At 40.1% G+C, this 25,284-nt stretch overlaps 2 protein-coding genes and 1 long non-coding RNA gene across 5 annotated transcripts; 2 read left to right on the top strand and 1 right to left on the bottom strand.

Annotated features, from left to right (window-relative positions):
- Positions 1-1,359: 1,359 nt before the first annotated feature.
- On the top strand, positions 1,360-11,211 carry LOC148848071 (uncharacterized). 3 transcript variants are annotated; one of them, XM_088949335.1, is made up of 3 exons: positions 1,360-1,644; positions 2,694-2,851; positions 10,664-11,211. In XM_088949335.1, the coding sequence occupies exons 2-3, from the start codon at positions 2,707-2,709 to the stop codon at positions 11,053-11,055; spliced, it is 537 nt and encodes a 178-aa protein (XP_088805461.1). In that variant the 5' UTR covers positions 1,360-1,644; positions 2,694-2,706; the 3' UTR covers positions 11,056-11,211. The 3 variants fall into 3 exon arrangements, with proteins under 3 accessions (XP_088805461.1, XP_088805460.1, XP_088805462.1); XM_088949334.1 differs by having other exon boundaries at positions 1,378-1,644; positions 2,690-2,851; XM_088949336.1 differs by having other exon boundaries at positions 1,399-1,644; positions 2,382-2,851.
- LOC148848072 (uncharacterized) lies at positions 6,218-10,155 on the top strand. The gene is made up of 2 exons (XR_016100661.1): positions 6,218-6,301; positions 10,085-10,155. It is a non-coding gene; the product is annotated as an uncharacterized LOC148848072 (long non-coding RNA).
- A 16-nt stretch (positions 11,212-11,227) lies between the features above and the next one.
- Positions 11,228-24,986, bottom strand: LOC148848070 (LOW protein: PPR containing-like protein). The gene is made up of 2 exons (XM_088949333.1): positions 24,244-24,986; positions 11,228-13,877 (listed from the first exon to the last, which is right to left on the bottom strand). Exon 2 carries the CDS (start codon positions 13,832-13,834, stop codon positions 11,300-11,302), a length of 2,535 nt encoding a protein of 844 aa, XP_088805459.1. The 5' UTR covers positions 13,835-13,877; positions 24,244-24,986; the 3' UTR covers positions 11,228-11,299.
- Between the last annotated feature and the right edge of the window lie 298 nt (positions 24,987-25,284).

Genomic DNA, 25,284 nt, shown 5'->3' with positions numbered 1-25,284 from the left:
AATAATAATAATAATAATAATAATAATAATAATAATAATAATAATAATAATAATAATAAGTAGTAGTAGTAGTAGTAGTAGTAGTAGTAGTAGTACTCACCGAACCGTCGCTACTGCAAGGTGATGGGAAGACAGGGAGAGAAAGGGAGAGAGAGAGAACCACCGCTACTTGTTCAGGTCATAGAGAGGGTTCTTAGAGAGCTTGACGGCGGTGGAGCTTGTTCAGGTCACATAGAGGGTTTGAATGACCTAATTTTTGAGTTATTTGAAGGACAAACCATGTCATTAAAATTTCTTTGAGGATACTAATGTCTTTTACACACCTCTGAATTACATGTGAGTGCATTAAGGACCCACCCCACTTCTTATGAATTAAGATTTGAAATTGGATTTTAGATCAGTAATAAGAGGGCATACCAAACGAAGGTTGCGTCTGAAAAGCAACGTTTTCATATTCAGACGTCTAAAAAGTGCAATCAAACGCTACCTTAGTCAAAAGAAAATTCCAAATTTTTATTCATATTTTTAATAGTAGTCTAAATATAGAGTTATAGATGTGTTCAATTTTTTTTTATAATTTTTTATTTTCATGTGTGTAAAAATAATGTTGTTATTTAAACTTATTTTTTTATTTAATATGTTAAATATATGATAATATATGTGCTCATTTTTTTTGTAAATTTATGTATTTTTTTTTATTTTTGTTTGTTTTTTATATTTTATTAATTATTATTATTATTTAATTATGACATTCAAGGTTGAAAGATTTAACCCAAAAGTTGAACTATTGATCTTTACCAAAAAGGAAAATAATTTCATTTTTTGTTAGTTTTAGATTATGTATTTCATTTTCATCACCAATAAGAATAATTCATGTTTATTAGAATTGCTTTTTATTTGATTAATAAAAAATATCATAAATGTGTTTATTTTTTCTATATTTTTATAAATTTTTATATTTATTTCTATTTAAAAATGTTATTATCTAACTATGACTTCATTGGTTGGCCAATTTGATTTGGATAGTTGAATTGTTTAGTCATCACTTGGATAAAGAACCATTTTATTTTTGAATAAGTTTTAAAATATATGGGTTTATATGTTTATATTTTTAAAAGTATTAAACATAAATCTAATTAATAGCATTTTCTAGTGAAAATTTAACTTAAATATAAGATTTGATAAAAGAGAATGAGAATTAATACTATAAATAAAAGAGTTAATGAAAATGGATTAAAAGGGGTGAAAAACATTAAGTAATATTATATTTTTAACCTTCTTAATTAGAGATGGATTAAATAACAAAGGCATTTTAGTGGAGAAAAATTCCACACCCTCATTTGTATTGTTTATAATAGCATATATATATATATATATAACAATGTCTGGTGAACAATTAAGGAAGCCCAAATTTGCTGTCTTAAAGCCAAGAAAAAGGGGGCAAAGGGCTTTCTGTTGAAGCTTCTTCAGTGGCTTCTCTAAAGCAGCTCAACCCAAGCGTCAGCCTTCCTAGACGAGTATTTTTGGTAGTCTCTTAGCCAAGTCCTACCTGGTTCATTTGTCTCACAATTCACATGTAACAGTACTCTGGTGGCAAGTCTCAGAAGTTCGAACAGCTCTCTGTTTGCAAGTTGCAGCCGCTAGGTACGTGTATCTTTCTGTTTCTTCTCCGAGTTATCTTTAGGGTTTGCTCGTATCGTATTCGCTCTTTAGTCTTCACACATTTGCTACTTTCTAACGTCTCTTCTGAAACCCTAGTTTTTTAATCCATCTCTTCTCATAAAATCATCTAATTAATCCCTAGCGAAGAAAAGAAAGAAGAATTCCTCTGGTTAATTTCTCTGCAAAGCAAAACTCATAATTGCTTGTTTCAATTAGAACGGGTATACGAGGGAGTGGACCGAAGTTATTATCGTCCCGAAGAAAACCCAAGAACTGCTTTTCCATTTTCATTTGGATAATGGATTGTTAACATATTAATCACTTCATGAGTAAAATTCTGGGACCATATAAAAACATGACTTTTCGGTTTTGATTACTCTTAACTAATTCTGCGTATTAAAAAGATTATTTTGGAATAAAAAAGGAAGAAGGTGGAGGGAGGGAGGAACCTCAGTATAATTTGTTATCAAAAAGGAAAAGGGTGGTTCTTGCTGTTAATCGTTTTTGGTTGACTTCCTTGTTCTTTCTTCATGTTCAGGTCATAAGTATTTATACTAGATTAGTGATACAATTTATTCTTTCCTCCATTCTCCTCTTTTGTTTTACAAAAATAAAAATAATTGATTGGTGTTTTTCTTTTTGTTCTGGATCTAGTAATAAATGCTTTTTTTTCTCAGCAACATTGCTTTGCTTATATGACACTGAGGTTGTTGAATCAGGGAATCATCACAGTGAACAACGAGAAAGTGGATATGATTTCCTTACCTTTTGGGTTCAATTCCAACAAATGGATGTTTTTTCTTTTTGTTCTTTTTTCTCATTTATCATATGATTTTCATTAAGTTTTGTAGCTTGATCAGATGGTGATTTTCTATCCCTGTTCACTCTGTGCATTCTAATGGTATCTGTTGTATCTTTTTAAGTACAACTTTATAATTTTGAGTGCACCAGAATGAGTTTTTGCATCGTGCCATATAAAATATGCATGGGATTTTATATTTGGATAACCCATTTATTATTTGTTCAGTCAGGATTTCTTATAACATGAAAAGGGCAATGCCATGGAGCGATAAAGTGGATGGATTATCATCCGAGGAATCTTCCTCCGACTCTGATTCAGAATCTGATGATGGGCTGGGTAAAACAAAACCAACCATTGTTCAACTGGCCAAAGAAACTGTATCTGAAGGTATTAACTTGTTGATTCCTCAAATTCTAGTTTGTAATAAGGGACCATCACCTGATGTTGGCCCTAGCTATCTGAGTTCTTGAGATGGGTGGAGTCCATAAGCCCCCGAACAAGCCCCTGGAGGCAAGCCCAAAAAGGGGTCTTTCAGAGCATTGGCGAGCAAGTGAATCAACCAAGCCAGAGTGGAGTAGAACCCCCTTTTTTTCTAACACGGACTTGTTTGAGCTTGCCTCAAGGGGCTTGGGTGCAAATGCCTGGGTTGTGAGGTGCAAAGTGCACCAGGATCAGGCACACACTTTTTTAAAGGGGCCGTGGTTGGGCCTGGGTGGGGTGTAGCCGTGTAGCTTTGAAACTGTGCCATGCCTATTTGTCAAGCGCACCTTTTAAATCCCAGCCTAAAAAGTCCTTGCTTGTGCGTCAGACCCTTAATGCTATTGCTTTTGTAGAGAAGATTATGAGACAAGTACAAGATCATGAGAGATCATCTCTCTTAATTCTCCCATAGAAGTTCAAACAAAGCCAAAACAAATTAAAAAACAATTAAAATTGAGCCGAAAACATAGAAATCCTATTCACCCCTTGCTTTGCTAAAACATCAAAAGAGGAATTAGCACTTATTTTGACCCAAAGCACCTGTACTTCAATGTCTTGTGTTAGCCACTTGAATTTTTCCTTTCATTATTGTAGTTCCAAAGTCCATTTCGCTCTTCCTTCAACCAGCCCACCACCAACTTGGAGTCTCCTATAATCAACTTTCTAATGTTTATATCCTTTGCCCCTTGTACCCTTCCATTATTGCTAACAACTAAGCCCATAGAGAATCACCTTCTCCAATTGGTCCTGAAAAGAATGCAATATTTTCCACCCTCATCCCTAAAAACACCTCCAATGCCTGAGGGCCCTAGATTTCCGACACAACTTCTATCAAAATTCATCTTTACAAAATATAAACCCACTATTTTGGTGGGTGGGTGGGGGGTGGGGTCCATAAAGGAATTATGGTATCCTTGACAGGGGTTGAGGAAGCAACTTCCTTCTAGATTCTAATAAGTTGTCCATTGGAATATCTTTAAATAATTCCAACTACTTGATCCAGTATACCACTGTATTGAGTACCACGTCCTTTACCTCTCTCATTGTCTAAAATAATCTTGAGTTTCTTTCTTCCCATATAGTCCAACTTATAGCAACCCTCACACATCTCCAAATTATCCTTTTCCTCTTCTTTGGCCAATTGAAGGTTGTAGAGCCAAACGTGCTTTGCACATACGACGAGGGGACCACCTACACTCAAACAAAGAAAGAAACCATTCCTAAATAACTTTAACAAAAGGGTAGGAGATTAATAAGTGATAACAATTCTCACCATCAACTTTACAGAGAACACACTGGTGAGTGGATAAACAACTTGAGGTCTCTTTCTTTGAAGTGAATCACATGTATTGATTCTTTTCATGAAGACTTCCCAACAAAAACCCCCAACCTTGGGGGGATAGGCTTACTGCCTTCTCTAGACCTCTTTTATAGGGAAAGGCTACCCACTACTAGCAACTAGACCTATTCATGGGTTGGGCCGGGTTTGGGCTGAGCTTTGCCTATGTATCAATAGAATACATTTAGGCCCGAGCTTGCCCGAGCCCGACCCGACCATCGGGCCTAGGTCTTGAACCCGAGCCTGGCTAGAAATTTGAAAACAATGTTTTTTCTTTTGTATTCAACAAAATAAGTGTTTTATTTATATTAAAAGCCCTCCAAACTCAAAAATAATGAAAGATCTCATTATTACTTGAAAAAAAGAGGAGAAACAAAGAAAAAGTATTGCATATATGTTTTTTATTATATAATATATATTATCAAGTCAGGCTCAGGCTTAGGCCGAGCTTTTTTGAGAAAGCCCGGGCCCAACCTGAAAATGGTAGGGCCTGATGTTTTAGGCTCGGGCCCGAGCTGCAAGCCTAAAATAATGTCCAAGCCCGACTTAGAATAGGCCAGGCCGTCAGGTTAACCAGCCCATGAATAGGTCTTCTAGCAACAAGTAGGGTTAAGGTTCTCAAGAAAGAGGCACAAGTAAACATACCAGAGGGTGAAGGGGTCCAAATTCGGTTGTTAGATTTGGAAGGGTCCAAGAAAGTCCTATCAAGAATATCAAGTAACATTGGGATATTATTTAATATGTGTCCCTGATAGCCCTTCTTAGTCCCAAACCCCATCTGTGCCTAGTTTTTGATTCAAGAAAATCCCATCAAGAGTATCAAGTAACACTGGGATATTATTTAACTCTGTGTCCCTGATAGCTCTTCTTAGTCCCAAACTCCATCTATTACCTAGTTTTGGATCCAAGAAAGTCCCATCAAGAATATCAAGTAACACTGGTATATTATCTAACTCTGTGTCCTTGATGGCCCTTCTTAGTCCCAAGCCCCATCCATACCTAGTTTTGGAATCAGAAGGTACCAAAAAGGTAGAGATAATCTCATTTTTGTAGTTTGAGATGGCAAACAAAGAGGGAAAATGGTCTTTTAGAGGGGAGTCCCCAATCTAAACCTATTCCCAGAATTTAATGCAATTACCAGAACACAAACTGCACCTGATCCAAGGCAAGAAGGAAGGTAGGATAGCTTAAACTACTTTCCAAGGGGAGGCTCTTGTAGCCTTAGCCACAATCCCAACATCCCATCCATTAACCGCAAGCCCATGAATGCTAGCAATTACCTTAGCCCACAATTTATCCTTATCAAGAGGTAGCCTTTACAACCACTTACCCAAAAAAGCTACATTTCTCTTTCTGAATATTCACAATTTCTCCCTTGGCTCCCAAAGAAAGTCCTTCATCATTACTTCCAATTTCCTAGCTACCCCTTGTGGGATTTGAGTGCCGACAACTAATATACAAGCAAGTTGGCTAGAGTGGATCTAACCAAAGTAGTTCGACCACCAAGTGATAGGTAGTTGAATTTTGAATTTTGAACTTCCTAAAGTTGTTTCTATGCAATTTCTACTTCTTAAAGTTGTTATTAAATACAAATCTTAATATGATTAGTTTGCTCATCATAAAAAACTTTGCTAGATCAAAATGGCAGAGAGGAGAACAAGGTACATGATGGTCTACCTGGTTCATAAACACAATTTCAGATAGGAAGACAAACATGGATTCTGTGTAAGTGGTTTCGCGTTAGATATAGAAAAAAACCTTGTGAAAGTCTGGGAACCAAAGTTCTAACAAATGAAATTTTAATTAAACTGAAATGTTGATTACCATTACATTTCTTCCTACTTGCATGTGATCTCTGTTTCATGTCAGGCATCAAAATTATAGTCTCATACATCTTTTATTTTTCTTTTTGTAAAATAGGCAATGTATATTGTGTCAAGTATAGGCAAAACTGTAAGGGGATGTATAGAGCTGTACAAGAAACAAGATAGACTTCCTTTAAAACTAAAATGATAAGGGTAAGAATCTATTACTGTACACAAAGTTCTTTATAGCTCTGATGTAGCAAGGCCATCAATAATTGAATTAAAGTTTCTTGGAACCCATCTAATTGGAACTGATATGAGTGCTACTGTTTCTCTCTAATTTTGTTTTGGTGATGAACCTGCCCCTATTATTCTGCTCCCATATTTCCAACCACATTGCAAAATACCTGCTATTGCTAGAACTATTAAGTTACATTGTAACTAAAAACAAGCACCTATAGTTTCCTTGGCCATCTCACTGTATTTATTACCACAAAACTCTCTTGACTGAATATGATAATTGCAATCTTTTTTTTTTTTTTTTTGTAGATAAAATTTCAAATTTTCATTAAATCAGAACAGACCAGATCATCAGAACAGGTTACATGAGAAGACCCTTGGAGAACAGATCATATTTGCAATCTTAACCAACTTATGTCTCCATCTTCTCATTCTCATCACACTTAGATAACATCTTCTCATCCAATTCCTATTTTCCTATGTCATTTACCTGGTTTCCCATATTGAGCTTTGAAGAACTTGTATCAGAGATTAGATTTCCCAGGGATCCCTAAAAGGTGTCTCTAGAGAGAAGTAGATGCATAGCTACTGATAAGTTATAACAGGAAAATTTGTAGAGGAACAGAGTTATATGTAAAAAGGACCTTGGCTGCTGTTCTCAAGATATTTTTGAAAAGCCACCTAAAAGTGCACTCCTGATTTCTGAATTTTTTGAGAAAAAGTAAATTAATATATTAGACAAAAACATGAACAAAATCTGCACAACAAGGAGCTGTGCAGTGCCCAATCAAAAGCTGTACATCAACTAAAAAGATTACTCAGTGTGCGTAGGTACAAAAAGAGCTCCAGCATTACAAAAGGAGCTATAAGGACAATAAAAATCAAGATCTTATTTCTTATCCATTGAAACAATGATTGCAGGAAAGAAAAAGGACATTTCCCTTGGAGGATTTTTCTGAATAAAAAATATTTAAGTTGTCCTAACGTGTATCTATATTTAAACAAGTGTAGACATATCTTGCTTATTCTTTGCCTTTCTTTTTCTGTGATTGTTGAGCAGCTACTTCTTCACTTATCCTGTTCATAGAAATATTTAAACAATATAATTAATAAAAGAAGTGAACCCACACATTTGCATGCATGCATACATACATGAATTTCCTAGAATGAAACGGTTAGCTTATAGTACACAGTATAAGGTAATAGAGTCAAAGGTGGTGGGATTGTTGGGATTGTTGGGATTCTGGTCATTGTTCTGTTGTGGTCAGACGTGTTGGTAGGCTTCATTGGAGGTGTAAAAAATTGGTACATGAAACCAGGTTTCTGATATTTTAAAGCAGTTTCTCCAATAGTATATTTGTCAACAATATTTTATGGATTTCCTAGTTTAAGGCATTGGTTATGACTGAGACGGGCTGGAGCTCTAAAAGTTGGAGCAACAGTGTAGGCTAGGTTGAGTTCTTCTCAGATCTGATGATCTGGAGATCTGAGAACGTGAATGGCTGAAAACTGAATAGGAGGTAGCTAGGACTTCCTTAGTATTGGTGGTAGAGGTGCTGCTGCACCCCTGATAATGATCAGATAGGAATCTTCTCGACTAAGGTTTCAAGACTGATACTCCCATTTGGACTTGATGACTGACTCCTGCTCTTGGGATCTGAGCTGATATTTATAGTTGTTCTTAGGAGTTTCTGGACTCAAGGGCCTTTTAGGCTTGTTTTTTTATTACTTTGTCTTTATTCAATAATCTGTTAGGAAGCCACGGCAAAGATGCTGTTATGAGATATTTGTCTGACAAGATGTGACATGTTGATTAGCTTTGCCACATCAGCTTTGTTTGGTATGGGAGGAATTGCATGCGGGGGTTGGTACATGGTCTGTTATGGACGCCTTCCTTGGGAAGACGTACCATCCCCGTCGGCAGCAACAGGCCCCGGGCCCACCGCCAGCATCAGCAAGGATTCAGTGATGCTCATCCTACCCAGTTTGGCAACAGCAGTCCTATCTAGATTAGATTAGCTCATTTTGCTTGTTCTTATCTTATTGTTCTTATCTCTTATCTTATCTTGTTAATAGCTTATCAGATTAGGATTAGCTTAGCTTATCTTATATTGTTAGTAGCTTATCTTATCCTTAGCAAGATAGAACTGGAAGTCTCTCTATTCAGCAAGGAGACTCCCCTTGATTAGGATTCTTGTAATCTCCTATTTAAGGAGACCCCCCCATTATTGAATGAGATATCAAATTATTCAGTCAAGAGTGAGTTAGGAGAGTTGGTGATCTCTTGAACAAATCACCAAAGGCGCCAAGATAGGTTCATCATGAGCAGGTTTTCCCCGTGGACCGACCCGTGACGAGATCCTATTCCCGGGCCCTCAACATGGTCACACACCTTTCCCAAACTCAATCACATATCCTGGATGCAGTCAATTACTTACCATTGTTGGCGACTTTGTTTTACACAACTACAATGACTGAAGTGCCTATTTTACACCTCCATTGCATGTATGTGGTGTTATGCATGTCCATGCTCTGACAATTGGATAGGACTCCATTTAGAACATACTAAGCTGCCCACATTTTTTGTTTTGTTTATTCATTTAGATTTTTCTGTTCTTTATTTAAATAGTAAGGTACATAGAGCATGCTGTGTGACCATGTGATACAATTTCTATAATCTGATGAGCATAAGTGCATCAAGAATACATGAAACATATCTCAAATCCATTCCGACATGAATCCAATTGATCATTCCCTTCACCTTATGGCAGGGTTTAGGAAAATCTATCAAGCAATTATATGGTAGCCCTTATATTACCTCACTAATGTTCTAAAAAAGTGGGAGGTCATGGAGGTTTGAGAGTTGTAAATTCATGATTGGAGGTACAGCCTCTTTGATTTGTTCCTTTGGGAGACTGAAGAGGTGAGGAAGGAGAGAAGAGAAGGGATAAAAATAGGATTATAAAACAAATCAATGGCCATGTGAAATGGCCCTAAAAGTTTTCTCAACAGAGTCTATTTGTGTTATCCATCTTATAAGGTATATATAGGTAGTTTTTGAGACTACAGGTTACATTTAAGTAGTTTTCTAAACATACAGGGCATATATAAGTAATTATCCCTTAAAATAATCCATATTTGTTTTTAATTTTAAAGTTTACATCTATATAAAAAAGCTCTAGAAGTTTATCTTTGTTACTTATTGATGTTTTATAGGAAAAATGGATTTTATTATGCACACTAGCAGATCTTTTATGGCAAAATAAATAAGGAGAGAAAGGAAAATGTTTCATAGAAGTGTTCTTCAAAAATCCATGGAGTGTGAGAATCCATCACATGTCTGACACAGGCACATCCACTTATGAGAGTCCAAGTAACACTGCTGGCCATTATCCATCCTTTAAAGCTGAAGCCATTATCTGGTTCATGGAAGAAATGTATAGGCTTACTTTCATCATCATATTAGGTGACTCTGGCTTTTGAGTCCCATGCAATATGCCTTTGTTGATCCCATCTTTTACCACAGATATGCAACACATTTTACAAAGTGTGTTTCTTAAGCAAACTGGGGCATTCTGTAACATTTTTAGATATTGTTGTAGATCCATGTACTGTTAATTTAAGAAGGAATGATGTTTTTTGTCATAACAATTACATCCTTTTGGTTGGTGTCTAGGAAATGAAAAAAAAGCAAAGAATAAGAAATTGTATTTTTTTCTTCATTTTTATTGGTTATGTAATGCTCTGATGATTTAGGGTGATAACTGTGGCTAAGAAATGTTCAGCTCTTTGACAATGAATTGAGGAAGGAAAAGATGTTCTCTCAACCACTCTTGATTTCATAAAACTGCGTCTGGAAACAAAGGGGGTGTTTGGTACAGTGGCGTTGCATTGCTGTTGCATTTTGGGTTGATCCATACAAATTTGTGAGAAATGTGTTGTCTCATTATATATGTCATTTCAACTAGAAAACTGCATGTTTGTGAGAAACATTAAATTTGAACGGTTTAGGTAGAAATAGCAATTTGTATTGATCAACTCAAAATGTTTTTAAAACATTTCAAGTAGAAAAATCCCTTTCTCAACTTTAAATTTGTATTGATCAACCCAAAACACAATGGCAACACAATACCACTGTACCAAACACCTCCAAAATTCTAGGCATTGGGGTAATACATGCCGCAAGTGTTAGATGGCTTGGATTCTGGGCAAAGGAAGTTTTGAGGTGGGGGATTGGAAATATGCAAGGACGCTAGTATATCTCATTTATATTCTTAAAAATATAACCAGAAATAGCCTATTGACCTTGTTTGTTCCTTGGAATCTTGGATACAGTGAAGCTTGGAAAATTGAAGGGTAATGGTGGCATAGACTTTGAAGCTTTGAGTCGGCATGGTTATAGGGGTGGACCTTCGCTCTTGAGCATGCCTCCACCAAAGGAGGTTGATGACAAGCCACTAGACTGGTCGTGGTCTAATGGCAAGGAGAATGTTAAAGACAGGGAAATTGAAGAATCATATGAAGAGCGGCAGAAAACCAGAGCTGCGCTAGCTGAGGGAGAGGAGTTAACAGGTGTGCAGACTCGGAAGGAGAAGAAGAATCTTTCTTTCTCACAGAAGGAGAAGAGAAAGAGAGATCTTGGTCAGGCCAGTAGAGGGAAAAATTATGTTGAAGAAGAGAAGAGGTTGTTAAGGGACAGTGGTATTTACTCTGGCTTTGATTCTTGATGTACATTAGTTAAAACTCCCTCTCAAAATATCGTACAAACGATGTGTTAGGATTTCTATTCCTAGACCTTGCTGCTAAAAGGAGAATTCTGTGTCGCTTGTAGAATGGAAAGTTGAGAGTTTTGATCCAAAGGTTATGATATATGCATTGCAGCATTGGTTGGGTGTCTACTGCTTACAAGTCTTGAATGATTTATTTAAATTTTGAAGTACATAATTTACAACCCAAGTCATCTCCTCTTTCTTACCAATAATCCCCACAAGAACACAGTCCCTGATGGAAAAGGTGGAACCTATTATTATCTCGAACTATGATCTTTCGACTGTATACTGTTGAAACCAACTTTGCAAAAGAGTGGCAATCAGTACAAATACGGAGGTTCTTAACTACACGAATTGGCACCCCCTGGCTGGTGCTAATGAGCCCAAAGGCAATGGACAGTTTCTCGCTATGTCGACTGAGGAGATGTTCTTTCTCTTGCTCATCAACATCAAGCAAAACATTAGCTAGATCAGGCACATGGCCTTCATCCTTGAGTCTGCAACTTATTTCATGGAGCATTTTGACTATACCAGGCATTTGTGGGTGCGATTCATCACCAGAGGTAAACTCATGAATCATCCCTCCCACCTCAATGGAGCTGGACCCTGGTAGCTTCTGGATCCCCCTTTCCTTTAAACGCAGCCTTACTCTCGCCACATCATTCCATCTCCCGGTAGAGGCATATATGTTTGAAAGTAGCACATGGATCCCAGTTCTCTCAGGAGCCAATTCGATTACCTTCTCAGCTGCATAAGCTGCTAGCTCGACATTGTTGTGGATCCGGCAAGCTGATAGCAGTGCCCCCCAAACCACATCGTTAGGTTTCATTGGCATGCTCTTGATCAGATCATGCGCTTCTTCCAACAACCCAGCACGGCCAAGTAAATCTACCATGCATCCATAATGGACAACTTGTAGCAAAATGCCGCAACTGTTCTTCATAGACCTGAACAGGCACCGTCCTTGCTCCACTAACCCACTGTGACTGCATGCAGTCAGTACTGCCACAAATGCTACACCATCTGGCTTCAATCCATGCCTGAGCATCTCATCAAAGATCTCTATTGCCCGTTCACCATTCCCCTCCATAGCCATTGCTCCGATAGCAGCAGTCCAGGCAGAAATATCTTTTTCCCTCATTTTTTCAAACACCTGCAATGAACTTTGGGAGTCTCCACACCTTGCATACATGTCAATAAGGGCAGTGCTAAGCCGCATATCACACTGAATTCTGTTCCTTTCTATATAAGCATGAACCCACTTCGCAAAACCGAGAGCTCCTAAGTAGCCGCAGGCAGAAGCCATACCCACCATTGTCACCCTGTCTGCCTTCACGGCCTCACTCTGCATCACCCGGAAAAGCTCAATTGCTTCCTCAAACCTACTCTGTTGTACCAACGCACTAATCATGGTGTTCCAAGACACCAGATCGCTCTCTGGCATCGCATTGAAAACTGACCACGCTGATTCCACATCACCATTCGTAATAAAACCTGCAATGACGGAGTTCCACGAGACAACAGTCTTGTTCGACATGTGATCAAAAACTCTGCATGCAGTCTCTGGCTTGCCACACTTCATGTACATATCGATGATGGCATTACTCACAGCATCCCATTCTTCCAACCCATTCCTTAAAATATAACCATGGCTCACCTTCCCTGAGCCAAGATCATTTAATTGCGCAGACGCCGAAACCGCAGTTACCATTGTAACCTTATCTGGTCGTGGACCCAACCGCAGCATCTCATCCAAGATAGCAAGCGCTTCTCTAGTCATCCCCTGGTGCACGTAATTTGACATAATTGTGTTGTAGAGAACCACATTTCTGTCATCACATTCGTCGAACAGCCGCTTTGCAGTTTCTGTTGCTCCACATTTCATGTACATATCTACAAGAGCGTTCACCAAAATCGAATTAAGCCTGACGCCGGACTTGCCAATACAAGCGCAAACTGCCTCACCTAGACCGAGATCCCTCAGCTTTGCGCATGCAGAAACTACGCACACCATGGTAACTGAATTGGGTGTGACCCCGGCCTCTACCATGTCAAAGAACAAAGAAACGGCCTCTCTGGGATTGTCCCGCCGAGCATAACCGCAAATAAGACTTGTCCATGAGACAACATTTTTCTGGGACATTCCATCGAAAACTCGTCGTGCAGAATCAATCTCCCCACATTCAGAATAGAAGTGAATCAGAGAATTCTGAATAAAGATATCATGCTCCAAACCCATTTTGATTAATGATGCATGGGCCTGAAATCCTTCCTGAAATGCCGCAACTTTTGTGCAAGCGCTCAGGAGGAAAGGGAAGGTGAAGTGATCGGGTGCCAGTCCTTGAGTCACCATTCGAAGATAAAGCGAGATGGCTTCATCGCCAAATGCAGCTGAAGAGTAACCTCTGATGAGACAGTTCCACATGAACAAGTAATTGGCAGCCGCCTCGTCTTTGACGAAGAGTTCGAAGGCTTTCCTCGCGTAATCCAAGCTTTGGGAAGTAGCCATTTCGGCGCAAGCTGCAATGAGATTGGATATGGATGAAGGGGATTGAACAAGGCCCATCTTTGTAACCTGGGCATGTAACTGCTTCAGTTCCCTCACGTTCCTGCAATTTCTTATAAGTGACCTAATTGCAGGGTAATCCTTTGCTATCGAAGTAGAATTGTTCTGGACGGTGAGGATGCCGTCCTCTGAGACGGAGAGCGGGGGAGACGGGCTAAGGACGACAGCCATGCGGCCAATAGCACTTCAAACTCAAAATCTGAAGCCGCATCACCTGGGTGTGTGGGGAGTATGCTATATGTATTATGTAGTGGCCAGTGGGTAAAATTATCAAGGGCAAATTTCTTAAACTATTTAATTCACCAACTCACTAACTCCAATTTACATCGTCATTAAGCACTAATAGAAAAGAACGAAATGTCTAATTTATCCTTCAAAATTTTTAAAATTTTCAAAATAAAATCTAATTCATGAAAATTTGAAGAGCTTTCTTGAATTTTCAGTCATCGTACATTTATTGTATCTCATCCACTCCACCGATATCACCTTTCAACCCTTATGGAAACCGGAAAAACAAACTACTTGACAAAATTACAGAAACAACAACGATGAATCTGGTTTTTCATGGACCCGTTAATCAATCAATCACCGCTTTTCCTCCATTCACTCCTCTACCCAACCTTTTCCCTAACTTCCGTCCTTTGTCCTTCCAATGAAATCAATAAATCCTCTCATCCCTTTGGACATCTCAAAAGCAAAAGTACTCCCGTCGATCTAGACCGGTGAAAGCAATGGAGGTGCAGCGGATGAGGTGGTTGCTGCTCCTTTGGGCAAGAGTGCGAAGTACCCATGTGGCACTCGTGGGTGGAAACCACACTGCTGCCCAGTTTTGCGTTCGCTAAATCCTCTTGTCTCTGTTTATCTGTGACTAGACAACCAAACTAGTTACCAACGGCTAACCAAGATCTCTACTTTTTCAAGACGTAGCCAACGAGGGTCCCTTAATTTTTGGTGGAAAACCCTCCTTGTAAGCATAACAATATAATTTCTTGCGGATATAACTGCGACAAGCTACACTCGACCTAACCTTCAAAACCCAATTCAGAATTTGAGTCTTTGGTCTCTGCGCTTTAGATACCAGGTTTCACTTATGGGGTTGGGGGCATGTTCTCTGTTGTGCAGCAGAAGAGAGTGGGTGGGGCAGGAAATAATTGTTGGGGCCTCACAACAACAACCACCACAGTATAAAATCACAAGATATTTGAAATAGTAATTAGGAGAAATCTAATAATAAAAATAAGTATCACAAAGAATATAGGTTTACTTGGTTCCGATTTACCGCTACATCTACTAGAGAGACAATTTGTTCTTCACTATGAAAGAAAACTGTAATACAAATACTTTGTGGCTTGCATCCCAAACCAATTTTTAATCCTTGTACACCCGTTTTCCCTTTCCTCTCAACCCAAAGGACAAAAACAAGAAAAAAAAACCCACTCACACATCAAGAATACTTTGTATTTTTCTCTCACACATTCTATCTCTCAAAAAAAAAAAACTAACTTTACATATAAAAGAAAGCTTTTATAAGTAAAACCTCTTTAACCTAAAGAGGGACCACACCAACCGTCAGATTAAAATTAATCCAATGGTTGTAAAATAAGACAATCCCAACAATTTCCACTTTGACTTATTTTTCAATCACCTTAGAAATATACTATTTGTGTCTCCACCTGTTTGCAAATACCACAAACATCCATTGGTCTTGTAAAATACCACCATCTACACATAACATGAATCACTCGGACCTGACTCCACCTAATTCAAACAAAACGGTCAATGTACTTGTGTAACTATATCCAATTTAACAATCATAGTTAACTTTAGAAAGGGATCTCAATCCTTCCTCTCTTCCAATAAGAGTAATCTTCTCACCATCATTTATACATTGGAAACTTGTAACACTTGTCTCAACTCTATCCGCAAAAGAGACCCTCCGTGTGTCCACACTACATTATGCATTTCATTTCCAACATCCCATCGAGGTCTTGGGAACAACTGTACTCCCAACCAAATGATACAAACCCTTGCATTTTCCTCCCTTCATTAGGATCATACCACAATGTGTGATTTTCATGACTTCACCTGCAACAAAAACCTTGCAAGTGATATTAGATTTCTACACATTTTTTGGGATATACGTCACACACCCAAAGTGTGAGCCACTCTATCAAATATTTTGATTTTCATTGTCCCAACACCTGTGATGTTACACATAAATCCATCACCCAAGGAGACAACACCTGTCTTTCTTTATTGGAGCGTGTCAAAATATTCCTTCCTAGAGAAAATATGCATAGAACATATAGAATCTAAAACCCATTCATTTGGAGAAAAATTGCACATGCCTTTGGAGACTGTGAGAATGTATCCATAATCATTAGATGCAATTGCCACGCCTCTGGATTCATTCCCACTTCTTTTTTGTGCAGAACAATCTCTCTTCATGTGACTAAATTTCTTGCATCTATAACATTGTATCTTGCCCTTTTCCTTAGCCTTGGATATAGACATCCTGTCAGACGACCTTCCTTTTTGATTCATTCCCAGCGTAACTAACATAGAGTCTTGCCTGTTCTCATACTTGGGCTTCCTCCTAACCTCATTGGATAGAAGAGATGCAATAACTTCTCATAGCTTCACTGCATCTTTCCCGTACAACAATGTTGTCATCAGGTTTTCATAAAAATCAAGAAGTTAGGTAAGAAACAAAAGGGCCTTGTCTTCTTCCTCCACATTGACATCAACTTTCCCCAGTTGATTTAAGATACCGTTGAACACATTTGAGTGTTTCAAGAGATTCCCACCTTCTTCCATCTTTAGCTCATACAATTGTTACTTCAGATATAGATTTGTAGTTAAGTTTTTCTTTTCCCAAATAAAGCTTCTCTAGCTTATCCCACAATTCCGGTGTAGAATTTTCCTCCATAATGTTAAGCATAACGTTCTGAGCTAGGAACAATCAAATCGTACTAACACACCTTGACTCGATGTCCTCCCAATCAACATCTTTCATGTCTTCTGGTTTTTCATCCATTCCCTTCAACGTTCTAGCTAAGCCTTGTTGAACCAAGACATCCTTTACCCTTCTTTACTGATGTAACCGTTTCTTGTCACGTACCAATTTTTTGTGATGTATCAATTTTTTTTGGCTAAGTGCCTCGTCATTTGACCTACTCCTACGAGAGGTGATCTTCTCTCCTTTGTAGGCAGTGGGAGCTGAGGGACTTGTGAGAATTCCATCTTTTCCTCCTCTTTGTAGGTGGCGGGAGTTGAGGGACCTGCAAGAACTCCATCTTTTCCTCTTCTTTGTAGGCGGCGGGAGTTGAGGAACCTACGAGAACTGAATCAGAGGACCCGGGGGTATTTTCCCGGCGGGGACTCTCCGATGCCTAAGTTAGCATTCTGATTGTAGGGACCTTGGAGAGAAATGAGAGAGCTAGAGTGTAGGGATTACCTCCATTTTTCCATTCTCTCCCCCTTGTCTTTGGGGGTCGGGGTCCTTATATAGTGGTGTCCTATCAAATCAGGCATAACAACCTCTGTCAAGTCAGGCATAACCGCCTCTGTCTCTCTACCGTAGCCGTTACTGCCAGAGCTGAAGTGGCGGGTGCAGGCAGCTATTGCAGAGTACGACTCTACCAGGCAAGGGACAACTCTCAGGGCTGATAGGCACGGCGTCGCCTGGCGAGAGACGTGGGCGTAGGTCTCTAGATCTGTCGGGTACGGTTGTCAGACAGGAGATCTTGCTGTGATATGATGAACTACTCTTCTATACCGAGCTACCCTATAAGTGGCGAGCTGCCTGGGGGGGGAGCTATGCCGAGCTGCCGGAGCTGCCGAGTTGTCATGAGGCTGCACTTGGCTTGCATGAAGTGCCAGGTGTCACAATTTCATTGGAGGGCTAAATCCACCCTCATCATTTGCCCCTCACTCCCGAGCTGAGAGTAACTCAGCGAAGGGAGTAGATTTCTTCTTTTGGCCCGTAAGTCGACGAGCTAGTAAGTGCTGATTAGACCTGTTCTGGGCTGGGCCAAGCCGCGCTTTCATTTGTCATTAAGGAAAATATGCTAGGCCCAAGCCCGAGCCCGGCCCGACCAACGGGCCTATAACTTGGGCCCGTGCCCGACCCTGATAAAAAGCCTGAAGCCCAACCTAATAAAAAAAAACAATTTTCCCTATTCAAACTATAATTAAAAATTTGGATAGTTTTTTTCCCTATTTAAATGAACAATGGGCCTACAAGATGGTTTTTTCCCCTTTCTTTTATATTTTAAAACACAGTTTTACATTCTTAAATAAAAAAAATTATTCAAATGGACATAATCACATTACTCACTTTAAGTCTAATATTAGGTCGGGCGGGGCTATTTTGACAAAACCCGAGCCCATCTCGAATTTATTACGGGTTGGGCTTTTTGGCCCAAATTTAAGCCTGCGGGCCTATAACCACGTTCAAGCCCGTCTGGGGCTCGGCTCGGCCCGTCGGGCCACCCGGCCCATGAACAGGTCTAGTGCTGATCCAATTCCTTAGGCTTTGGGAGCTGCCTGCAAGTGGCGAGCTGCCCGTAAGGTGAGGAGGTCTCCGCTAGTTAAGTACTGTAGCCCTTAGGCTATGGGAGCAACTTATAGTTCACTTTTGCTGATTTTGCCCATGTTGAGGAAGCGACTGGGTTTTTAGCAATAATGTGGCCCGTAGCGACTCGCAGTCCACTCTTCTTGACTTTGCCCATGCTAAAGAGGTGACTAGGTCTTAAGTAGTAATGTGGCCCGTAGGCTTTGGGAGCGACTCGTAGTCCACTCTTTTTTGACTTTGCCCGTGCCGAAGAGGCGACTAGGTCTTAAGTAATAATGCAGTTCGTAGGCTTTGGGAGCGACTCGTAGTCCACTCCTTTTTTACTTTGCCCGTGCCGAAGAGGCGACTGGGTCTTAAGTAGTAATGTGGCACGTAGGCTTTGAGAGCGACTCGTAGTCTACTCCTTTTTTACTTTGCCCATGCCGAAGAGGCGACTGGGTCTTAAGTAGTAACGTGGCCCGTAGGCTTTGGGAGCGACTCATAGTCCACTCTTTTTTGACTTTGCCCGTGTCGAAGAGGTGACTGGGTCTTAAGTAGTAATGTAGCCCATAGGCTTTGCCTGTGAGGTACCAAGCTAACTAGGTGCCGAGCTTCCCGTTGCGCTGCATCAGCCTCGTAATCCTGGTCACCCACTCCTACAAGAAGCTACTAGGAGCTCGACCATCAGGGGCAGCACTACTAACTTTAGGTCACCAACTCACACGGGAGCCTTGGAAGGCTTGACTAGCAAGGGTGCCTATGTAGTCTATTGACCGCCAATTCCACGGAATCCACGAAGAGCTCATCCTTGTAGAGGGGACCTTGTGGAGAGGACTGATGAGGTTTTATCTGAATTGAAAGTTGGTAGAGCTGCTTAGTCTGTTGGCTCCCTACATAGTCTTTGAGTTCATAAAAGATGTAAACTATAAAGCGAGAGCTTCAATTTCTAAAAAGAGAGGACTTAGCTTTCTGGGAGAAGAGGACTTAGTTTTTGTAGGATGAGAACTTAGCTTTTTGTAGCGTGTTCCCATAGACGGCACCAAACGATGTTGCGCAATCCAGACACTCCTAACTGGCTGCTGATTGGCTCCTTGTTGGCAATGAACAACACCTGAGAAGAGGAAGATGAAGGATTCCCGGGGGATTTTCCCATCGGGAATACTCCGAAGCTTAAGTTAGAATGCTGGGGAGGAAGAAAAGAGTGTAAAGGCTAAGAGTGTAGGTCGCACTAGATCACTAAGAGTTCAAGTTCATATCTAATTCGAGAGAGAGTTCTCCCATTCGAAAAAAGGGCTTTTATAGGGGCGTTCTTGTCAAATCGGGCATAATCGCCATTGGGCTCCTACCGCAGTCGTTACCTGCTAGAGCTGCGTAGGTGATCGTTACAATGTACTACCCGCTTGGATGAGTGACACGCTTTAAGGGGATAGGCACGCCACCATCTGTCTAAAGACATGGGTGCATACTGTCAAATGGACAGGGACTGTGCCATCATTCGAGAGACGTGGTGCAGTTTGACGAGTATGGTCTTGTCAGATAGAAGCTTCTTGAGAGCGTCGCGTTGCTTAGTCGCGGGTTACTTTGTAGGTAGTTACCCTATCGCGCAGCGAGCTACTCTGTAGCAAGCTCTTAGGAGTATTTCAAGGTGACCCTCATCAAGGTTAGTCTTTGGGGCAGTTCTTGCTGGAGCGAACTGGTTTCCCTAACTCGCGAGTTGAAATAGTCTTGGAGTATTCCTTTATTCTCAGTAGCTCAGCCCTATAGCCAGCTATGATGTAGCGAGCTACTCTACAGGCTCGTTACTTAGTTGGGGTCAGACCACAACGCTAAGCTGTTGCTCGTGCTGAGTCAAATTCACATGTCATCATCTCAGTAGATCGGGTCAAACCATCCTCCATCATTTACCATAGGGTAAAACTGCCTTTGCCATCAAACATCTCAATCTGGAACTGAGAACCTGTACCTTTTGTTGCCATTATCTCTTAAGCAATTGTACAAACACCTTATAAACACTAACTTGGGAGCTCTGATATGACTTTGTTGGGGCTTCACAATAACCACCCATAGTATAAAATCGCAAGGTATTTGAAATAGCAACCACGAGAAATCTAATAGCAACAAAAATGATGAAATCCAAGCAAAGACAAATAAAAACAAGCACTACAAAGAACATAGAGGTCTACATGGTTCGGCCTTACCGCTTACATCCACAAGAGAGATAAAACCTATTCTTCACTATGAAAGAAATTTGAGAAACAATACAAGTACTTTGTGGCTTGCAACCCAAACCAAACCTTAACCCTTGTACACCCGTTCTCCATTTCCTATCAACCCGAAGAACAAAAACAAGAGAAAAAACCCACTCTCACACCAAGAGAACTTTGTATTTTTCTCTCACACATCTTCAAAAAAACTTAACCCTACATACAAAAGAAAGATTTTATATGCAAAACCTCTTTAACTTAATGAGAGACCACACCAACCATTAGATTATCCAGTGGTTGCAAAATAAGACATAATCCCAACAACAATGAGTTCATTTTTTTTGGTGATTTCTCACCAGGAAGGAGTGGGAGAAACAAAGAGGGGAAAGGAGGTGGTAGAGTTGTAGTGGCAACAAAGAGGGGAAAGACTCGGCTCGTCTATTTACATGGTTGGGTGTTGGTTGAAAAGGAATTAGTGAGAAAGGATGGTGGAGAGGAGAGAGAGGAGGTGGTGATTTGGTGGTCGAATCGCTACTGTTATAGCGGTAGTTTCACAAGGGAAAAGAGGAAGATGAAACAGGAGAAAACTACCGTTGTTTAAGAGAGAGAGAGATAGATAGAGAGAGAGAGAGAGAGAGAGGAGAAGAAGACGACTAGAGGAAACTACCATTGTTTAAAATTTGTCACCTCCTACTCCACTACTCTATCGATGGAGAAGTCGATGAAGAGCCCCACCATAATAGAGAGTGGAAGCTATTAGAACTGAAGATGATAGTCGGTAACCTTTGGACAATACCTTGGAGTCGGAAATTGAGGAATCGAAATGATATGAACGTCAGAGATTGAGTTGGACGACCTCAAGTGCCAAGACAGAAACATGAGTTGTAACAAAATAGCAGTCAACCACTGGCGTTTCCTGGTGGCTCTAGTTGGACCTCTGGTTGAACCGCGGTGCCACTTTTCTCTAATTTCAATTTAGTCTCTTGAACTTTGGGGTTGTGTCAAGTTAGTATCCAAACTTCAAAATGTGTCATTGTAGTACCCAAACTTTTGAAAATTATCAATTTGGTCCCAAACTATTAATCGACGTTAACAAACAAGTGTAATGATATAAATGCCCCTAGTAGTGCAAAAAAGAGAGTGTGTTTTTCAAAATCTCGAAACTTTCCATGTTTAAACCCCTATTTGCTAAGATCGAGAATCACTGTACACAACAAGCATCAGTGGTCTGTTTGAAGTTGCAGCATTCACCGCCAGAGGGTTTGTTTTTTAAATTGTTGCTAAAGAGGAATTTGAAGGGATGGGATATCCATTACATGGATGCCCAAGTCTTGCGGAATGAACTGGGCGAATTTCAAAAGTTTCTCCCACCTTTGCAGGGAATCGAATTCCCTATTTTAGAAAAACATATTTTTCAATGATCAATCTTGAACCATGAACCAAACCAGAGCTGAACCAAAAGGAGTAGGAGGGAGGATGTACCTGATACGGAGAATTAGTATCTCCCAATGGAGGTGTTCATGCCCAAGGAATGATCCAAAGACTGCTCTCACTGAAGATGGCGCAGTGCAGGATGGAGCAGAATCAACAATGTTCTTAAAAAAAACTTGACCCTTCGCAAGAATCACTGGATAGCTTGTGAGTATAGCTCCAATCAATCTTTTCCCAAAAGATTGGTATCAAGATCAGATCTTGATTTCTCCTAAGAGCTGGAGATCGAACTGAAGGTAATAGCGGCTGCAGGAAGGAGGCGACAAGAGAGATTTTGCAGAGGTTGCAGAAATCTCTCTTCTATGATTTCAGTTCTGAAGACAAGAGTCTTAGGTTGTTTGTCTAAAGGCTGCCGCCTCCTCCTCCTTTTATAGATTTAAAGGGATCAGCTCCTAATCCTATTAGGAGTTGCTAATCCAAATTATATTTGGATTAGAACTCCTTTTAAGTGATAAGGGAGAACCCTTGTCTTATCTGCAGATCAGATCAGCCATCTCCTAATCCAATTAGGAGGCTTCCAGATCTAAATCTTATTTAGATCTTGGACTCTCTAAGTGAATAGGGTCTAGGCCCAATCCTATCAGCTGATCCATCTTAGAATTCGCCCCCTTTAATTGACTGATCAAATCAACCCAGTTCGAAATGGGCTTAAGGCCCATTTAAGGTTATGTACTCACTTAGCCTTCCAAACTGCTGCCCAATTGGGCTTCCTTGTATGACGTGGGACCCAAACATTGATCTACACATCAGCCACATGGGTTTAGCCTAGCCTTTGTTACAAGGCCTGGCCGAATACATTGTTATGGACAGTGCACCCCCTAAAACCCATCTTATGGGCTCTATGGGCCCAACACTTACCCTAACTGGTCCCTGGGCCAAGCCACCTTGTAACACCCAGGGACTGTGGGCAAATGCAAGATTAACCCATCAGGTATTATCCTCAATGGTCTTACACTTAACCTCTCAGCCCATAATGATCAAATACTGCCCGACAAGGGAGGACCTCTCCCTCGACTGCAAGGAACAGTGTTACACTCTCTGCTTACATGGATCCTGAGAATTAAAACATTTTGCAAATCATTTCGAAACCATAATATATATATATATATATATATATTGCAAAACAAAATCTCAACAATTGAAATTGGTTGCCGGTAGTCTTGGTTTCCATCAGAGAGAGTGCATCCCCGATCATTACCTTTGTCCGATAAAGGGGCTGATCCTGTCACTATGATCACCCACTCAGATGAATTCTCGAACTGTCCCAACATACCCAGGTTTTGACCACCGCTAAGGATTTCACTAATTGATACATCAAAGACAGCCCAATCCGACACCTAGTGTAGTATCATAATCGAGTCTAGGGGTCAGGTGTAATTTTCCAGTTTTGCCCATCTATCTCCAAGGTCCAGGGCAATACTGAAAATCTAGTTCGATTCAAAGGTTATATATATATATATATATATATATATATATCTTTGTATAAATATATTTTGCAAAACAAAATCTCAACAATTGAAATCGGTTGCCGGCTGTCTTGGTTTCATCAGAGAGAGTGCATCCCCGATCATTACCTTTGTCCGACAAAGGGGTTGATCCTATCACTATGATCACCCACTCAGATGAATTCTCGGACTGTCCCAACATACCCAGGTTTTGACCCCCGCTAAGGATCTCACTGATTGATACATCAAAGACAGTCCAATCCGACACCTAATGTAGTATCATAATCAAGTCTAGGGGTCAGGTGTAACTTTCCAGTTTTGCCCATCTATCTCCAAGGTCCAGGGCAATACTGAAAATCTAGTCCGGTTCAAAGGTTCTATTAATCCTACACTACATGTGCTTCAGGTCTCACACCGGTAGATGAGACAAGCCACCCCAACAGTTGGCAGCACACCAGTGTCAGCCTTGGTAGGATAAATTTCCCTAGACTTACCCAATGACTGTGAACATTCTAAACTAACACAAGTCTCATTAAATGTCCAATTTATAGGTATTACACAGAAACACACCACAGGAACATGAATCAAATGTGTACTTTATTTATTTACAATAAATTCATAATGTACATATTTCTGATTAAAGCTAAGGGCATACAAATGTCTAACAGAATTTTGGTGTTTTCATTCGCCGCCAACAATCAAGTTAGAATAAACCCTTGTCTACCATAGTTTTGAAGTTCATTACGAACCATTTAACAAAAGAGACTAGTTTTAAGGCTGCCGTGTTGACGGAGAATATTGGAGGAAGGCTTTGCCATTACCGGAGTAAAGGATGAAGCGAAAGATTTCTCAACAAGTTGTTATGAGTGTCTAGAGTAGGCATACCTTGTTAAGTGCACCTTTTTCTTTCCAAACTAGTCTAACTACTTCAAGAACTCGATTAATGCATCACTACACCTTGCCAGCAATAAAGGGGGCTTGTGGTTCTTCAAGTACTGTAGGAATGTGATCCAATCTCGCCTCTTCTGTGACTCATACCTACTCGGTAGAGCTGCTGATGATCCTTCTGCGCCCCCACCACCCATTGCCAACGGACCTTCGCCGAAGTTTGGCTCTGATGCACCATCCAATGTTTTTTCCGTAACTATTCTGCCTTTTCCCTTTAATCTTCTTGTTGGGTATTAATATTTTACTCTTTCCTCGGGTTCCTTGGCGATTATCTCTCCCTCTCTTCGTTGATTTCTCCTATGCGTTTTCTTCTTCCAATTTCTCTTCTGGTTGCAGATTGGATTTGATAGTTGTAGCTAGGTTTTCTTCCGACTCAACTAAGGATCTTTCTTTTAGAAGCGGAAGATTTCCTCTCTTTTCTCTCTATTATTTCTTCTTTTTTTTCCCTCAATTTTGGTGATCTTTTATGGGTTTTTGTGAGATAGGAGAGAGGGTTTTTGGAAGGAAGAAGGGAAGATGGGGTGTTAAAAGGGACGTATGGATGAATACGCCATGTTGTGAGAATGATAGATAGATTGATTGATTGATTGAAAGAGAGAAATAGAGAGAGAGAGTGAGTGATTGGAATGCTTCTTCTATTAAGAACAAGAACAACAATGGCCATTCTATAGGTGATAGAGGAGGAAGATATGGGAAGATGGTTAATTAATGTACAATTTTTGACATTAATTAATATATTTGTCTCATAACTGAATGCCAGTCGTTCTCCAGTTGATGTAGATTGGATAAACACGCAATGACACCCAATCTTCATTGTTGAGCTTTTACCAACCCTACATTTAGGAAAATATTAAATTAATTTGGAAAAGGGTAAAATAGTCCTTAAATGTGCTTAAAGGGTATTTTGGACATATTGAAAAGTTTCAATCGTCACATGTCATCATGTGAGTGATATAAAGGACGGATTACAAATGGTAG

Source organism: Nelumbo lutea, chromosome 6 (genome assembly GCF_056320005.1).
Source record: "Nelumbo lutea isolate HS-2025 chromosome 6, American lotus-T2T, whole genome shotgun sequence".
In the NCBI taxonomy this organism is placed as follows: Eukaryota; Viridiplantae; Streptophyta; class Magnoliopsida; order Proteales; family Nelumbonaceae; genus Nelumbo; species Nelumbo lutea.
The sequence above is the reverse complement of the archived record's forward strand: the minus strand, read 5'-3'. Positions and strand labels throughout refer to the sequence as shown.